The sequence below is a fragment of the Rhynchophorus ferrugineus genome, unplaced genomic scaffold (assembly GCF_030347505.1).
Source record: "Rhynchophorus ferrugineus isolate W39M unplaced genomic scaffold, kcgeb_rfMv2 rfM6, whole genome shotgun sequence".
In the NCBI taxonomy this organism is placed as follows: Eukaryota; Metazoa; Arthropoda; class Insecta; order Coleoptera; family Curculionidae; genus Rhynchophorus; species Rhynchophorus ferrugineus.
Window position 1 is genome coordinate 12,162,276 of NW_027472585.1, and position 20,024 is coordinate 12,182,299.

Below are 20,024 nucleotides of genomic sequence, written 5' to 3' on the forward strand. Positions count from 1 at the left end.
GACTTTACTTAAATTTAGTAAAATAAAATAAACGTTAGTAGCACTTTTCAGTGTTTTTATCATTTGATGCACTCCACTTCATAAGATTTTATGGTTTGATTATCTTGAGTTTACGTCCCAGTTCAATGTTGTCCTAAAGTTGCGACATTTCGGTGTATGCATGGGATTGAAGTGTATACTTGCTTGTCTCGTTGCGCATCTCTTAATTTCCTGTATCATAGTTCTTCCTGTAGTATCTGGTTGCATGCACAATACCTCTAAGGTCTTTATTCTGAAATACTTGTTACTTCTTGCAGAACATCCCCTAGATAATCTAGATTTTCTTATAAATAAATAAAACATAATTTGTATTTTAATTCGAATTCCTTTCTTTTTGATATGCTCCATCTAACAATGCTTTGCATTATTATTAATATTTATTTGGGTATGAACAGTTTGGTTATAGGTGAATTTAATATGTACTGATTTGCTCTCATTGATTTATATAGCTCATGTCTATATCCACTCATTTACATTATTACGCGTTGCAGCTTTCTGGTTACTTCTTGGTTATAGTCTCTAAAGCAAGTATCCCATTGTTATCAGTAAATGTAGCTATGGTAACATTTTTTATTAGTGGTATGTCACAGGTAAAGAAGAGGATTAAAAACACTGCCTTGCGATACACTTGGTTTTATTTCTTCCAATGTTGAGTGAGCCTCTTAATTAACTCTAACTATCCTCGCTGGGGGATCTCTGTTCTGTTCAAGAGTTCAACGTATATCTTCGGCAACCTTTTATAGAAGTTATACGAAAGTCTTTTATGTTAGACTTTAACAAAGGCTTGTGCAATGTCCAAGAATATAACTGAGAAAACATTTTTCTCTTCGTAGGTTTTTCAATAAGGTCTGCAATTCTATATACCTGGTGAATGGTTGAATGTTTGCTCATAAAATTAACTGACGTTCAAACTGTTGAACAGTAATAGATTTTTAGTGCTATCGGTTACATAAATAACGAAAATAAAAATGTATATTAAATTTTGTTATAAAACTGGTATAAAATATTGATTTCTGTGAATCCACTGTAAATAAAAAAAGTCTACAAGTGATCTTTCAAAACCTCCATGAAGTCATTGGGATAATGAGCGGCAAGAATCAATTAACGGTGAAAATCCTACTAACAATTGAAAGAATTGACCTAGAATAATGGTCAAATGCTTCATTGCTTCATTATTATATTATCGTGCATTATATTATTGTGTATTATATTATGTATTATTACTTATATGTGCTTTTTTGTCAATAACACAACATTGTGACCGTGTGATGCAATTTTTGGCCTTTAATAGGTTTGGGACATAAGAAGAATGGCAGGAATAAGTATAATAACCAACGAGGTCTACTTTAAATAGAATATCATCGATGAAGATGTTATTTGTATATATTCTCTTGTTGAATTGTGATTAATATATTTCTTTAAAGTTCAGAAGATTTTGAGTCAACAAAACATCATTAATAGGAAGTTTTATATTTCCTGTTTAACTGAAAAGAAATATGCGACTGAAATGTCTTACTGTGAGTCATTATAAATCTGTAAAACGTGGAATTATAAGTTTCCATGTGTCAGAAGATGTGATTTCGATTTAGTTGAAGAGTCCTCAATTATTAAAAAAGTCTAAAAAATAATTTGAAGCTCAAACATAAAAGTCAATACAGGAGACAATTAAAACAAACATGATTGCTTTACGTCTATGTCTTGATGTAGAAGAACAACATAAATGAAAATATGCAAACCGATACAGAAATATATAATGAAAGCTTTCGTATGATGTAACCCGGAAAAAAAATATGTTAATACGTATAATTCCAGATTTCAGGAGTGCAGGAGTAATGATCTATTTATGCTAGGCCAAGCTAAACATGCCTCAGCTATTTTACATACAGTCCATTCACAATTTAAATGTATTCTAATTATTGTTTAGAAATTAATGATTTTATTTATAAATATGAACAAATAAGCGAAAATGTCTGGCATAGATCAGTACAAGTCGAGACCTCCAAATGGATACTATTGTCATATAATCAAATCAATGAACAATGATTATTGCCAACGTTATAAGTATGGCCAACAAGTGAATTTTAATCATACAAGAGAATGAAGACTGTAGAGAAGTGTAATTTTAATTAAATAATCTTAATGCTAACAGGAATAATTACCAAAAACAATAATATAATATTTATTTTAATATAACACAAACACATTTAAATTAATTCTTCATTGAACATCCACCCTGTATGAATTGTTTCAATGGTGCGTTTGAGTGCAAGTCAATTTAGTTGCCACGGATTGCAACTTTTACCTCGCTGCTCTTGACCTTACCTGGTGTTGTTTTAACCAAGCGATGATGTAACATTGCCGAAGTAGTAGCAAGGCGGCCGTTGACGAGATGAGATGAACGTGGAGGATCAGGGAGAAGAATTATTTCCAATACGATGGCGTCTCCATCGCGACGAGACGCCGTCCTGTTCGGTGGTTGATGTTGGAGAGGCATGATCGTGCGTATAAGAAGTTGGCCGAACGAATGAAATAAGGTTAACGATAACGGAATAGGCATTCTTGTTCGGCGAGTGTGACGGCCTTCAGAGCGGCAAAGAAATGTCGTACCTAGAAAAGTATTTTTATGGATTTGTTTTCTTTTGATCAGTGAAATATTTATTCACGGGAAATCCTTATGATAATTCCTCGAATTATCTAAAAATAGGTGCGTTATACAATCAGATATGGTAGTCATATGCGATATATAGTTACATATTTGATGACTTAACAAATAGCGGCAGATACAAACAAGTTATTAAATGAAACATGAATGGAAATGAGCGGGTGATTCAAAAAATTCTTGATACATTACAAACATTTTTTCTAAAAAAAAACTCCACACTTATACGCTTAATTGGTTCAACAATAACAGATTCTGAAAAAAAATGATGTATCATACCTTGATACATTGAGATAAAAAAACCAAGTCATAAGTATTGGCGACCTATTAATTACTTCTGCCAAGAATCTAATCTGCCATAACTTATTTTGTTAATTTTTTACAGTATTATTTTTATTATCATCAGAAACTTATATTGAAAAAGAGAACTCCTGGAATAAAAATTAATAATTCATCTAAAGCCGAGAGATTGGTATTTTAATTACTGCTCAGAAAAATATTATTTTGTATACCATTAAAGAGTTGGATTCAGTTCATATACAGTCCTTTGTATGTGAGGTTTATCTGCTAGTTACTAATATTTATCGCATTAATATTTAGCTTTTGTTAATGATTCAAAACGTTATGCTGTTAAGAAAGTTTTAATTTAGTTCTAAGTTAATTTACGTTCTATTTTTAAAGTTTTTAGTTGGTACTCTGGAGAATACACCAAACAATTTAAGTTCTTAGGCGTTTAGTATTAGCTAGATTTACCATTTTGTCAATAAATGTATTGTATGATAGTTACTTCATTATGATCTTCATATCCTACAAAAATTTTGTTCGATCCGCTTAAGTATAACAGGTCAATTGAAAAGTCCCCGACCTACACATTTTTAAACAATAATGTAAAACAGTTTCTTTGGCAAAATTGGTTTTATTTGTTCAACATAATTGCCTTCAAGGGTGATACACTGACTATAGCGACCCTCCAATTTTTCGATACTATTTTTGTAGCACGATTTATCTCTTGCTTCAAAATAGGCCTCAAATTTCGGCGATCACCTTCTTCATTCGCCGAAAATTTCTTCCCAGCGAACATTCTTTTGAGATCTGAAAACAGGTAATAGTCGCTAAAATAGTAAAAAATTCGAAGCCCTATTCATGGATTTTTGCCATCGTTTTCACTAACTTGTGACATAAGGTGCGTTGTCTTGGTCAAGCAGCGCTCTTTTTCTTCAAAAGTTTCTGTTTTTCGGCGATTTCCTCCTTCAAACGGTCCAATAACGCTATGTAATAGACGCTGTTGATAGTCCTTCCTTTTTCAAGGCAGTCAATGAAAATTATACCATGCGATCCCAAAATACAAACGTCATAACCTTACCAGCCGACTGTTGCGCTTTCCTACGCTTTGGAGCAGGTTCATCGTGTGCAGTCCACTCCGATGACTGTCGATTGGACTTCGGAGTGAAATGATGGAGCCATGTTTCATCTATTGTCACATATCGACGCAAAAATAAAAGTTTTTTACGCTTGATCATCTTCAAACCGTCGTCGTTGTTTTTGGTCAAAAGTGAGATCGCGCGGCATCCACTTTACACAGAGCTCTCTCGGACCCAACTATTCGTGAATGATATTATGTACACGTTCAGTTGATATCTTAGAATCTCTGCTATTTCATTCAACTTCAACTTACGGTCATTGAAAATCATTTTGTGGATTCTTTTAATGTTTTCGTGGTTAACAACCTCTTTTGGGCGTCCAATTAACCTGTTAATTGATAAATTCATGCTACCTAAGTGTAATTTGAAAATTACTGTAAATCTCGGATAGATCAGCGTTACAAGGTGTTCAAATTTCAGGAAATCAATTGATACATCACCTAATAAGCACCACATGACACCACTAGTGACAAACCAATTTGATTTCTGGTATAATATGGTTCTAGTACTATGTTACAAGGACAATATGTTAAAATTTCATAAAATTCCAACTAGTGATTGAATTAATTTTGAAATATTGAGTAAAATAGTTTCGTTGTTGGACAAACACTGTTTTTTTTGGTAAGGAGAAGCAACAGTGAAGTCAAACTTCTACTACTGCAGTTAAGATTTTCAAGATACACACTAAAAAAACAATTTTGACCGACAAAACCTACAATTTTGATAAAAATATAAAAAATCCATAAAACAACTTTAGAAAACCATTTGGATAGCTCAAAAATATAATAAGGTAGTGCGTTTACAATTCTAAAAATTTGTTTATTTTACACAAGTCCTTTGTTACAAATAATGTTAATTTTACTTGTTCAGTATAACATAATGCAAAAGAAATAATTGTGAAAGTATCTCTGGACCTATGGAATTCAGTTATAGCGATGTTCTTCGAGAAGTAACATCAACATAATATAAATATTTTAGAATCCTGAGAAGTATTGTGGATGCACCTAGATACTATAGGAAAAATTATTGTACAGAGACCTTCGGATTCCAGCTGTTACAGAGGACAATAAAAGATTGCACCAAAACAAGAGGAAAGACTCTTCTTTCTCACGATTCTCAGGTTATCACCGAAGTGCTAAAACTTTTGGCCACCAGACACTGACGTACAGAACATAGTCTCAGGATAACCAAATCAAAACTTGTGATCTTCTGTAGTGAAAGTGTACTAAATCGTAAAAACGCTACTAAGTTTTATTCTAGATAAGTATTTCGGTTTAAGTCATTGTAGTTAGTCAGAAATAAAGTAATATAATATATTAATAAATAATAAGAATATATAAAATAATAAAAATTTAATAATCCATCTTTTTAGTAAACAAAATATATCGCAAGTTGATCACCGCCGATTTCGACGAATATTAATGAATGGACATCGAATACATTTATAGTAATAATATTCCTCGATATCAGTAATTTTTCCTTATTTTCGTACGAATGTTTTCCGTAAAATCTTTTAACGAACTAATTAACGTATCAATAAATAACGTTTGCAGAAACCGTTGAACCTTTGAAATGGTCAGTGTGAAGGCACGGAGTGATATCAGAAAGAAGTAGTGACGTCAACGATTCAACGTTTACGTGTAGGTATGCGCTAAATAGTCTTGGACGGACAGAAACGTTTACTAATTTCATATTCCGCAAATTACGAACTGCCAACGTATAGCGCGCGTCGTTTCGTTTACAATTTCCGGAATACACGTGTTGAAAACCTTGCAGAAAATCACTGGTAGCAGGTTTTACGATACATACAAAACCGCAATTTTAACGAAGGGCACGGAGAGATAGGGAGAATAAATGTGTAAAGTATTCTTCGAGTTACATACGTGTTTGTTGTGATACTAAGTACAAAGGTGACTACTGATTCATTCTCTCGGTATTGGCGCTGTCTGATGATTTCATTTATACATCATATTAGTGGCTTATTTAATATTAAATGTAATAGGCAGGGAATATATAAAATTATATGATAACCATACATTATACCACATCTTGTTGCATGATGCTACACTGCTTGGTTTACAGTTAGAGGGACAGAGAGAAAGAAAGGAGGGTATCTTTGGTATTCGGTTAGCAGGATTTTCTGTGACGAAAACCCCTTCGAAAAAGGTCTTTCTTATTCTACATGATAGAGTATATAATGTTTGTTACTGATGACAGTGCTATTGGAAACATTAGCAAAAGAAATAACGGAAAATTGTAACACGTAAGCAACAATATAAATATAGTAGGAACAGACAAGAAGAAAAGTACTAGGGTCCACATATATTTATATTGTTCATATGTCACACTGAATATTATTATCATCATCACGCAGTCATTTGCCCACGGTCAAAAAAATCTACAAATGGACTAGAGACTGGAAAATACAGCTTAATAGCTTCAAATCTGTCCATGTTAATTTTGCGTTGCGGTGATATGACAATAACCTTATAAAATTATATCACTTGACGGATGCTCGATTCCTCAAGCAGAATCAGCTAAATGCCTCGGAATATATCTTGATGGTATGTTAAACTGCAAACAAAATCATGTTAAACAAAAAGTAGAGTAGATTAGATTCATATTCAAGCAACTGTACTGGTTAGTCGGAAGAAATCGAAGAGATCGGATTATCAGTAAATCATAAAACCAATGTGGACCTATGGAGTTGTACTAAAACATCAATCCAACTAGTAATCCAACTTGATTGACAAATTCAAAAGTAAAAACTCATTGTTAAGCGAAGACAGCAATCCTCATCGATTTGGAAGCGGAATATTGTTGCCCAAAAGGTCGAGATGATAGAAGCGGCATGATTTAGTGTATTATAAGCTGTAACACTGAATGACACTGTTACTGCAGATCTCTGCCGACATCTATTGACCAAAGTGAGTGAAGTATTTTATAAAATAATCAGTACTAGTGAATAATAGACGTAGGATTACCTTGCGCCCGTTGATCAGGTCGATGCAGCACTCAACTTAGAAATGCTGAAGTGCAAATATGGGGCGACATCACGATGTCTAATCTACTCTACACTACTAATCTAATCTACTGGCCACGGCCATCATCGTTGTTTTGGCATGACGTCGCCATCTTGTCAAAGATATTTCGATTAATATATGTTGGACCAACTTCTCGCAATAACTACTTTTTAAAGTGAAAATATGAACATAATTATGTACAAGTATTTACATAAAAATTGTTTTATACTACATTACAAAATCTAAACTAATTTATCACCAGTATGGTAAATTCTGCCGCATAAGAAATCTGTAAGAATATGGATTAACATACAGTTCTACTTTCGCAGCTAATAAGTTGTGTGAAATATATACATACTCCGTTATCAATAATCGCTTAGCAACTGTTCGGTATATTTTTAACTAATTTTATCACGAAATTGATGCTAATGACCCCTATATTTTTAGTTTGATTAGTTTCATTAACTGTTTATCGGTCCATATTTTATTCCACGGACTTGGACTTCATCCAGGGACAAATATTTTTAATTGTATTGGCATCCAGAGTCGATGACATATAGTCGCTATAGCGAGGGGACACTTGGACATTGATTCTAGAACAAGGCAACCTCAGTGTGAGATATATACGAGTTCAAAATAACACGTTATCTGTCCAAAAAGTATATTTGTCGGGTTTTTCACAGATAATGTGATTTTTTTGGCATTATTTCTTATATTTTTATTTTTCGTTCTTTATAATGTTATATTCTAAGGGACAATTTGTCTGTAGAATTTTCATCAGGATAGAATTTCAATCAGAAATAGTGTAATAAAAATGTGTAAGAAATCGTGATCTGAAGTTTTTAACGAGATCTTACAAGTTTGCTGTGAAGAGTTTAGAAATCACACCAGCAAGTTTAAATGGTATCCTGAGTTAAAAAATGGTCGTAGTAATGTACACCACGAGCAAAGCAGTGGAAACCGTCAGTTTTGACTGATTTGTAACTTAAAGGAGCTTGTTTGTTTAATATACTGTGCTTTATTAACTATACACTCTACTGAATACCCCAGATTTATTACGAGAATAAATCAACAAGGGCTGCTACATGTGTAGAAGTACATTCCTTTGAAGCCGCTGAACGAGCCTAAACGAGATGGCTGTGGAGTTATGACCAAGGCATAAACAATTGACTTATCGACATACTAGGTCTGAAAAATATGTGAAAAATACTTCAATACAACCAATTCAAAACGCGATTTGTATCAACTTATAAAGTTGATTTTTAACTACATTTATTTAACTGATATTTTCATCATTTAAATGGCGCTTTGTTGGTTTCTGACATTTTGCTGTAGTTTCAGGAAAATCATTGATGAGTCTTATTTTAAGTTTTGTCGTGGTAGCACTACAATCGATACATTGTAAAAGGTATACAAAGAAAATAAAATAAAGGGAAAGTAAAGTTCCACATGAAAACTAATATGCTAGATGAAATAGAACAAATATATAATTGGATTTGACATGAAGTTTTGGATAAGAGGAAGCTCATTTTCGAAACCGTCTTGCACATCGAACGTTGAAATTTAAAAGAAAATTAAAAAGTCTCCAAAGCAATGCATTGTCTGATATATATTTTACTCCAAGGGTAAAATAGCGTGAGAAGCATTTAACAAAATGGTAAGAGCAAAAATATTTCGAAACACAGTCGATGTGATATTAGAATCATAAAAAACATGAATCAAGTTATTACAAATTATACTTTAATGACTTAAACTGAAACTCTATATTACTTAGTATAGACTTACCATTTGGATTTCCCGAAATGTCAGATACAGAATGATCTTCAGTACTCGGTAGGTTCGCGGAACGATCTGCAAAAAAAAAGAGACTCATTGCAGTTTTATTGATGCACGCGACATGCACATTGACGTTAAAATATTTGCGAAGACACAATTCAATGAATCGAATGAAAAACACATTAATCTGTTTCTAGAATCTACTGTGAACTTTACTATGCTTGTAGTAAATAATGATGCCTTAATTAAGCGTTATCATCGAATTATGTAACGCATAGGTTTTAAAATAGACGGAAAATCAATTAAAAGTAGTCATGACGTGATGGCGAAGGCGCCACTATTAACAAACAAATATCTTATGATCTAAAAATAGCACCGACTGTTTTGATTTTACCGACGAATTTTGTGATGTTGGTGTGATATTTGTAATTAATTCAAATTAGAATTATCTTAAATATTATAGATGAATATTGATTGAGGTGGTGAATATCAATGAAATCATTTGGTAGGGCAAAAAGATCAAACCCCTTTGTAAAATAACAACCAAGTCTGTACTAATTCTTAGTTGCACAAAATTCCGAGACTTTCTGAGTCTCATATTTAAAAACGGAGACTATGTTAGTTTGGTAATAATTATGTTTTTTTTTGTTCTGGCCTAAAAACCAGGCGGTGGAATGCATGACGCATACCTGGTCGTGGAGACTTGCCCTGGAGCGATAAGCTGGACCGGGTTATGTGGGACTGCCTCTGGGCTTACCAGTACACTAAACCGAAACCGCCTCACAGTTGACCCCTGTGGATTGCTACTACTACTGCATTAAATTTGGGGATATGGCACCCGCTAATCGGGCAGCCGTTATTGGGCACGAGGGCCCGGCGATTCTATTGATTCGCGAACCTGAGTTAACACACAACTGGATACTCTTGTATAGGGGCAAAAGTTATGACTCTATCGACGGATAAGGTCGTTTCAGTCTGGAAAAGGGGGGAGCTTGGCGGTGACGCTGTGCTAAGCTCCCAGCATGTCGACCAGCTCGCGAACAAGCGCGTTTTCAGAAGAACTTGAGCTGAGTTGTTGTTTGTGGAATGATTGAGATATGAAGTGCTTGATTTCTGGAGAGTCAGTTTCCCTATGAATTTGATTATTTCATATATACTAAATCTTTATTAATTTACCTTATACCACACTGGTTAAATAAATACCAACAACGTTATTTATCAATTGATTGAAAAAGTTGAATTAACTCCTTTTCACTTAGATACTTAAGAAATAATTAAAAAACCTAATAACTCAAAAGGACACATATATCGAGATTTAGAGAAACCATAAGGCGCCAAACTACGATATAATCAGTGGCTAAGTACTTAAACAGTTGTCAATACTCTTCCAACAACTTGGACCCATTGGAATTAGTTTCAATTCTACGTTACAACAGCAATTGCTAGCAACCATATTCAAATTGTCCCAGAAATTGTTCTGAAAACAATCAGTATGGAGTAGCGACTCTGTCTCGACTCATCCGTTTTGAATTTAATTGAGTTACGACCTAGAATTGGGGAAATGCACAAATAAATATAATGTTAATATAACACAAACATAGAGAATATATATTTGGGGTATTGTTAACACTGCACGATATTTTAGAGATGAGGACATCCAAATATCTAAACTCAGTAAAAAATCAAGGAATTATTATTATAACTATTATAAGCTTAAAAATAAGAACCAGTGCATCATACATCGAAGTATTAAAATTATACAATAACAATGAACTCGGAGGCTCAACAGAGCTTTAGAATTGCCCTAGTTATGGCAAATAAGATGATTAAAATAAATTTTATAGAGCTCTTTAATTTTGAGTTTGAGACCTTAGATTTGAATTTCAATAATATAATTACAACAAGATTGCTAGATAGTAAAAACTAGTCATAATGTGTCACCATGTACCTAGAATGGAGAAAACACAATCAAGAATACTGTGAACTTGAATACTCCGTGTTTGAAGCATATTTGTGTTAAGGAAGCGTCAATTTGGTTGGATAAAAAGGGAATTTTACTGAAGAAATAAGTCCGAACCGATAAAACAGTAAACTAATATTAATCATCATGACCATCATTATCAGTTCGGGCGTTGGCCGGCGAAACATTCACATTTTCGCTCAAACCATTGTAATATGCCTCTCTGAATTTATTTCTGAACTGACTTCACTCTTAACACGACCTTAGAGAGAAACAAATTGTCAAGTTATCCATTGAAAGATCTCAAGGTTGCACATGTCATAATACAAAATAAGCGTTCGAAGACAGCGGAGTGTTGTCCTTATTGTAATATTTCCCCCAGTTCACCATTTTAGAGAAGCAAATATTTCAGCAGCTTAGCCGAATCAACCTAGTCATTCAAGTGACAAAATTTTAGTCTTTACCATATGTGGTCCTATCTTTTCAATTTCGACCCTCAAACGCTGCAATAATGCTATATAATATTCACTCTTTATGGTATTTCCCTTCTCAAGATAATCGATGAATATTATATCAAGCATATCCCAAAATACCGAGGTATAACCAGCGTTTTAGCCGATTATTGTGCTTTCAGATAATTTGGACGAGGTTCACCAGTTGCAGTTCACTCAGATAACGATAGTTTTGATTTTGGAGTGAAGCGATAGATCCATGTTTCATCTGTTGTCACATTTCGACGCAAAATTTCTGGTTTGTTACGTTTAAACTGGCCAAACACTGCTCGAAATCATCAACATGTTTTTATTTATGGTCGGCAGTGAACAAACGCGGCACCCATTTTGCACAGAGCATTTTCATAGTAAAATGCTCATGCAATATAAAAACTCACGCAACTTCACTTTTCGATCATTCAAAACGATTTTGTAATTTTTTTTATGTATTCTGGTGTCACAACCTCATTTGGGCGTCCACTGCGTTGTACATCATCGGTGTCTCTACGACCACGTTTCAAGTCAGCAAAGCAACGTTTTATTCTTGTTTCTGATGGAGCCTTATAAAACTTTTTAAGTCACGGTATAATATATATAATGTAATAAAACTAGAGCCATCGCCATCTATGTGTTAGGCCGGGGACTTTGTAGTCTCTGGGTTAAGCTTGATGTTATAGCTTCGTTGTTATTTGATTTTGGGTCTATAGCGGTGGTGTGTGGTGTATAAGTGGAGGATCATCGAAATAATATAAGAATTCCGTTCCGTTTTCACGAACTTGTTGAACGTCCTAGTACAAAAAAAGTAAATATAACTATGATAAATAGAATGACTGATATACGGAAATGTAACATTTGACGAAAACATCCTGCAAAACTATTTATGACGTCCATTAAATATTTCTCAAATAACATAAACAATTAATCATCAAGAGAGAAAAAACCTTTGCAACAGCTACTGCATTCGAGTTGGTGTTTTGTTGTTCAGCGCTGGCTTATCTCATTGTTTTCGATCACGTGGTACGTCATTGATATTGATGAATGTACAATGTTACTTAATTGTGGTAAAAATGCGATTGATTTACATAGCATCGATACAGGAACGACTCGATATTGCTAATGGTACTGGGATATGTTTTTTCTATAACAGTAGGGTTTACGCAATGTGATATTTCAAAGGCTTTCGATCATTTCAAGGTTTTGAAGGGAAGCAGATAAACTATACGAGAATGTTAATCAATTTCTGATGAAGTCTCCTTGAACTGCAGTAACATCAGTATTGTACAGAAGTAATAATTCCATTCAACTTTCTTGTTAATAAATATAAAACATTGTTGTTCAATGTCTGGCGTATTCGGTGATATTTATTAACAAATTTATGAATTGTACAAATAAGTCGTCTTACACAAAACAAAGGAAGATACCACCAGATAAGTAACGCAATTTTTCCTGTCAATAATATAATCTTCAATTAGAAACAATTATGTATCAAAATTACATTTTTTCTTCCAAAATAGTTTACCTAATTGAACATAGTTTATTTAAATTCCCCATGAATTGAAGCCGCTACCGTTAAAGAAGACCCCTCGATACTTTCTAGTCTCTGTCAAGTTTTCCCCCACTAATTATATTTTTCAGTTTTTAAAACTTTTTTAAAGTTTTTTTTAACTTCATATTTGATCCTGAACCATTTTCGGTTGTCTTCTCTCTCATTTTCGGTACTTTTTCATGATATTATCGCAAAATTATGATCTTCTACTTATTAGTCCTTTAACTTATTGGTCCATTTACCGTATTTTCTGTGTCTCTTATTTGGTGTCAGCGTGTCTTCTGTCTTTTTCTGCTCTTTGCTCTCTCCTACATCCCTCCCTCTTATTCTTTTTATATATGATCTTAAAAATATTCTACAGTTATTTCTAATTACATAATAATTCAGTTTCAGTTCCTTCTAATCTTTTCTTGTTATTTAATATTTTTGTTTTATTGGTACTACTCTATGTATTGCATCATATATCATTTTTAATAGCCTTTTCTATGCTATGCCACTTTATCTTTTTTAATCTCTGGTTTAGTCTATTTTCCCTTCCAGAATCAAGCCATATTACTTCTTTAATATGAAGATAATAAGAAGGAGATGAGACATATGAACTTGGCCTATCAGACGAAAAACGTAGTAGAACGCTGAAACTGTATGAAGATTTGGTATTGAATATAAATTGAAGCAGATATCTAGCATCAAATACAATACGCGTATACAAATAAATGAAACGCTTATGTGGAAAGCCTTTTTAAGCAAACAGTAATACTAATTTCTTAACTGATATTTCTTATTACCTATTTCGACCAATAATGAATGGATTCGTGGTTTCGTTAGGTTAGGAAGACGGAAAATTTAGAAAAACACGGTGCTGAACCCAGGCAGTAATATTAATTTAGATTTGTTTTGTTGGTAATTTGTATATGTCACAAAATTATATTGTTATTTTTGTATTTTTTGGGCTCGGCACCGACTATATATACTAGAATATAAAATACGTGTAGTAGATAGGTTAAATAAAGCTTTTGTTTATTTTTATTTAGTTGTTACAACGACTATTATGTACATATTTTATTTTAAAATATTTTTTTGTGTTAAAAATTTTAGGTTGATTATTTTTTAATTTTTAGTGAGCTCCTTATTTATTTATTTTTTAAGTCGGTTCGATTTTTTTGTTGAAAATATTTTATTTTTCTCTTTTTAGTGGTAGATATTTATTCAATAAATTACGCAGTTATTCTATTTAATATTATAATGGGCAGGCCAAGTAAAGGTGAGATCCGTATGATCTAGCCTAGGTGATTTGACAAATGTTCTAACTAAGCAACAAAAAGTTATCGCTCCCGCCGGGAATCGAACGTTTAGGAATTAATTTAATTAAATAGGTAGCGCTTAAAAATCTAGCATAATGGCTTTTGCACTGAACGATTTCCGATTTTCCGTCACATCAACTCAGCAATAACATTATACAAAAATACATGATTATTTTAGATAAAAAATATATGAAAACTGTATACAGGCATTTGAAATTTGGGCGTTTCTCTAGATTTCCCCTCTTTTCCCCAACAGACCCTGTTTTGGTTCCAATGGGACCACTTCGGAAGTGCACTCTTTCGAGCAAAAATTTTTTTTTTGAAAATGGGCGAAAATTGCGGCGAAATCTGGGAACGTACATTAACAAAAATAACATTAATAAAAACAGGCGAAAAGTATAAGTCGGTTAATTAAATAGAGAAGTAGAGTAGAAGCACTCCTACAGAATATCATTATTAATAATAGTTGTACCACCCAAAGCATACCCAATAAAACAGAAAATAACTTTACGTATTTTTGTAATGGTATCTAGGTAATGTTGCGAAAGGAACATAACAATTCCTGTCAGCTTAATTACAACTTAACAAGTAATCGTTCCTTATTAAGCGTTACAGATATGTATCGAACGATTCTAACTTGCATCTAACGTTTTATTTATAGACGATTTTTCGATTTGTATTTATTTCTGCGAAGCGATTATACATTTTATGAATGGATGTGTCTGATGCGGTAGTTTTGAAGAGGCACCGAGAGACATCCGCATTGTTTAACAATTGTGAGATGACGAATACCAGTCATGATTAATTCATTTTGTATTTTGTTGATAATGACGACCTTTGGAAGAATGAAAACACTTTAATAGTCACACTAATAAAATTGTTGATATATTATGTATGTTAGTCAGTTTCCTTTATTCGTAATTTATTTAACTCAATGAACAGCAACACGTGACAAATTATAAATTGGAGAAAAAGAAATGTCGGGTTTATTTTTCAGTTTCTGGTGAATCATATTTAGCATTTTATATAGCACGTTCTCTTCAATAGAACATAAATATTAGCTTAATATATTCTACAATAATTAATTTATCTACAAGGTTCTTGGAGAGGATAACATTCAAAACTAAAAAATAAAATACTGATTGGGAAATCTAATCAACAATTGACAGATATTCAAACAAAAAAAGTAAAATGCAAACTTCTTAACCATTCTAATAATTTGTAGAGCTCTAAGTAACAAACTTAGATTTGTATTGAACAGCTTCGACAGTTCAAGGATGTGAAATTGAAGTTTCTTTTGCATTTTTGAGATCTGAAAGTATTAAAGAATAACAGTAACTTTTCTGAAATTCGCAAAATCTGTAATAATAAAGTCATATATCTAATATTAAGATACATTGAAATACTCTTTAAAATGTTATATATATTAGAGAACGTCCCTTGGTTTTTTCCTAACCACATCACAGCACGTGATGTTTTAATCAAAACAGTAAAATGACTCACAAATTACCATAAAACATATTCATAAACATAAACTTAATCAAATAAATTTGCATTGCATCTAACAGTTCTAAATTGGATAAGAAGATGCGAAAATATAAGAAAAAAAAAGGAATAAGAACTCTGGAGAAGTTAACTTTCCTATAAAATAGTCGAGTATTTGAAATGAGGTAGCAATTAATATAATAATAAAATTCATAGAATATAGAAGTGGGAGAAAGTTTGGGGAGAGGAGAATATATTGATTAAGATATCTTGTTGAGCCCAAATATCTTTGACATCTCTTTTCCTCAAATTATCGATGGATTTGTAATGAAAATATTGCTATTATCTTAAAAGAAATGCACAATCCCAAAAATTATATTAAATGTTTACGTAAAAATTTAACTCAATAACAAAAAACATGGTTAAGACTATTTCTGATACGACACGAATATGAACTGTCACTTAGAGAGCCTATGGGAATGTCATTTCGAAAAGCATTTGAGTTTAGTAATGAAAACGTTGATTTTTTTTTCAACTCTTCTACAATGAAGTGATAGACAGTGAAGGTGAAGAGGAATTTGATTTAGACACTGAGCCAGAAGCCATAATAGGGAAAGAAGCACCTGACTCTGTAGATACAAAATATATGTTCTGCCAGCAACTTCTTTCAGGAAAGACAAAAGGAGAACTTTGGATTAAACGCTTGAAATTAATTTGGCACTTGGTTATGTGATTTTTGCATGTAAAATAATTAATTTCTTACAATTACCAGTTGTTTGTTTATACAGATTATTTGATTTCTTACTATATAAGCATTATATGAACGTTATTTTCTTAGAAGATACTTAAGTTCACGTTTATAACCCTTATTTGAGTAACTGTTTCATATTTGGCATATCAAGAAAAATATGAAAATGTTACTGTGTTATCTAAAAATATTTGACTTTTGTTTTTGTTTGAATAAATTTTCCTATTAACTACTGGCTGTTTGCATACCTGCAAGAGAATGATTCAAGACAATTTTTGAGAGAAGAGAGATTGATTGTTCAATTTGAAGCCTATTTTGAAAGTAATAATAAAACCTACGAAAAATTAGTTTACATCTTGAAACAGAATCTTTTGGTGAATATTTTTGAGATGAAGTTTGAAAGAGTTTTGCTGAATGACCCAGGAAACCCAAAAATATGCAAAAAGTATTTATATTTGATGTTGATGTAAGAACTTATTTAAAATATCTCGTTTTCGAGACTCCTTGACAACAGTCACCTGAAACATTCAATCGACTTATAAAAACACGCGAAGTGATTTAAATAAATAAAAATCGTAAAATAACAAACAGATATCAATGAGGAATGCTTTCATCGTCGGCCTGTTCAACCAGAAAATTGACCAACGCGGGACAGAACATTGTATCGAGAAAATACGGCACTCTGAACCGAAACCCGGAGTTAAATCAACAATATCGAGTGTTCTTGACGAGTTGCACGTATTTCGACGTCACCATTAAGCGTTGCATAATCGCAAGAACTAGTACACCCAGCTAGCAGCGTGCCTTGTACAAAGATACGCCGAGGAATTCGAGGAATGTCTCCATATAGCTTTATACAAATATTTGACCTGTTGCAACGGCCGTACGCTCGATCAGGAAACCGATAATGAATTCTGTAGGTCTTGAACAGGTGTCATTATCAGTTTTAGATATGTAAAAGTTTAATTCAAGTACCGTTCTCGGCCGGTGAACAGGCATTAGTGTTAAAATGCATGTTTGAAATTGGCTATATCATCAAGTCTTTACCTTCCTATATTTGTTTCTCAGCTGCATAACAGTACCATATAACAGATATTTCGTAAACTTTTCCCAATTCTTCATTTTTTTTATAATAAAGTTTAAGCACAGAAAATCACACATACATCAATCAAATCAGTCTATTATCATAATCAATATATGGTATTTTTAGTCATAATCCATAATAGATGCTGTTTAAAATTCCATATTATTGCTATAAAAAGTCACCTAATTTGATTGTTTGATATGAAAGCATTTGGTTAACATTATTGTTCAATTAGCTTGTCAAAATACTGACAGAATGACATAATGTCTTGTCTAACAGAAACTTCCTTTATGGCCTGCTGACCATATGAAAATTCAAAAGTATGAATGTATCAATTTAAGAGTCATATAATAATTAAGTTAACATTGTACCCTTGCAAGTAATCTTTTGTGGATTATTTATATTTTTATGGATACAATTTAAAATACCACTGCTATAATAAAGTTCGTGAAATTATTTTAAAATAATTATAAACAATAGTTGAAATAAAGACCTTTAAGTAGTCCAATTTTTTTAAATTAAAAATACGATTGAGATTAGCCGAACAAAGATACATAACTAATATTAAATATAGGATGTATCGAGCGGAGTTATGAAGTAACGGTTACCTTTGAGCTGATCAAATATTAAAACTTAATCATGTCTTGATTATCATTTTGATTGACAAAACACACATGTTGATCCTTGTAACTGACATCTGATTTGATTGAGGATAATTGAAATAACAAAATTATATTTCAAAAAATGTGACTACCTGTATACCGTGTGTATATGTCTACTATCACAATAAATATATGAAATATTTTGCCATAATCCGCAATTAAATTTATTTAAAATAATGTTATTTACCAAAAAATTTTAAAACATTTCATTCTTTCATATGAAAAATATTAGTAACCAATATTCTTCAACCAGTTTATTAAAGTAATGACAGAATAACGTCTTCTTTAAGAGAGGAGAAACAACAGAGGTTATGAAAATAAAGATAAATAATTAATATTTAGACGTAGGAAGTATGTTGCAAGAACCACGAAATAATGACAATTTTGAACTTATTTTATACTATAACTTGGTCAACTGCAAAGCACGCTGACCCTTCATTTGATTGATGCTAACTGTGAATGTCCTCAACTTATTGAAAAATAAATGTATTACTACTAATATATGGTTTATTTTGAAACCAAAATTAGTTAAAACTATATCAAGATGCTTTATGACAATATCAAAATGATTAGAAATTAATTTCAAGCTTATTTAAATGGCAACGTTTTTTCGACAAGGAATAACCCAAACTGGAAGTTAGAAATTTACTTCTAATATATATAAAAAAACAAAAAGCGTATCACAATAAAATGAATTATAAAAAGAGAATGAATTAGGGAAAATGGGTAAACCATGAGAAACCACTGTCAGTACTAACTTTGTTATTATTTTATAATGACAAAGTTAAAAATAAAATAAACAAATTTACTTACTAAAGCATGTGTCTCTAACTTCAAAGCGTTATTTGTTGTTTGAATTTTGCACCAGTTTTGCCATTGTTTCTATGCAGCACAGTCAACTCAATAGATGTTATATATCACATTATATTTATACAGCACTAAACAGAAAAAACAAAACCATGCCGGCAAACCCCAGCTTACACGAACAACCACGTTTCCTTTACCTTCATGTCAAAATATTTTAATTGGTTTATTTAATAACCATTACATACCTATACTAAATATTTCCTTGATTTTTAAATACAACGAAAAAAAATAGGTTCAGGAATTTCTAGCTGTAAACGCCTTCGCATTGAACAATATCACAGGAAATCGGTTTCGGTTTGACATTACGCTAAGAGAATAGTTATATAGAGGGTCTTTCAAGTATAGTTCTTTCTTATAATTCTCCAATAAACCACAGTTACTATTTGCTTTACGTCTATTTTCACTTTGGGATGAGTTGTTACAAGTAATGGTATCAGACATTCTCTTTCTTTTGAATTCATTCAGTTAACCGGAATCACCGCAATAATTCCATGGTTGGATAACGTCACGTACCTAGGTCTTCACTTCGACCGGCGGTTCGGTTGGCATTCCCAAATCCAGAAAGCAACCCAAAAAGGTTCGTGGATAGCAAACCTGCTATCTTCTCTGATCTGTCCTTCTAGCAGACTTCCCATCTCCATCAAATGCTTATTTTACAAGATGTTAATTCGGTCTGTACTCCTCTACGGATCTAATGTCTACTTCAAGTTTGTTACACCCAACCAGGTCAAACGGCTTCAAGTTTTCCAAAATAAGCTCCTCAGGAGAATATTAAACGCTCCATGGTTTGTCAGAAATAATCAACTTCATAGGGAAACTGACACTCCAGAAATCCAGCACTTCATATCTCATTCCACAAACAACTCAGCTCAAGTTCTTCTGAAAACGCGCTTGTTCGTGAGCTGGTCGACATGCTGGGAACTTAGCACCGCGTCACCTCTAAGCTCCCCCCTTTTCCAGGC

The 20,024-nt window shown here is 32.6% G+C and overlaps 1 protein-coding gene across 4 annotated transcripts in view; it reads right to left on the bottom strand.

Moving 5' to 3' along the window:
• Window positions 1-20,024, bottom strand: part of LOC143199189 (uncharacterized) — an 83,066-nt gene that overhangs the window by 20,366 nt on the left and 42,676 nt on the right. For 3 of the 4 annotated variants that reach the window (XR_013006373.1, XM_076409014.1, XM_076409015.1), the window contains exon 2: window positions 8,928-8,993. Coding sequence is in view for 3 of the 4 variants with exons in the window: in XM_076409014.1 (XP_076265129.1) it covers window positions 8,928-8,993 (66 nt within the window). In the remaining variant the exon portion in view is untranslated. Of the gene's footprint in view, window positions 1-2,195; window positions 2,647-8,927; window positions 8,994-20,024 lie in introns of those variants that run through there. The other variant, XM_076409013.1, reaches the window with a different exon arrangement.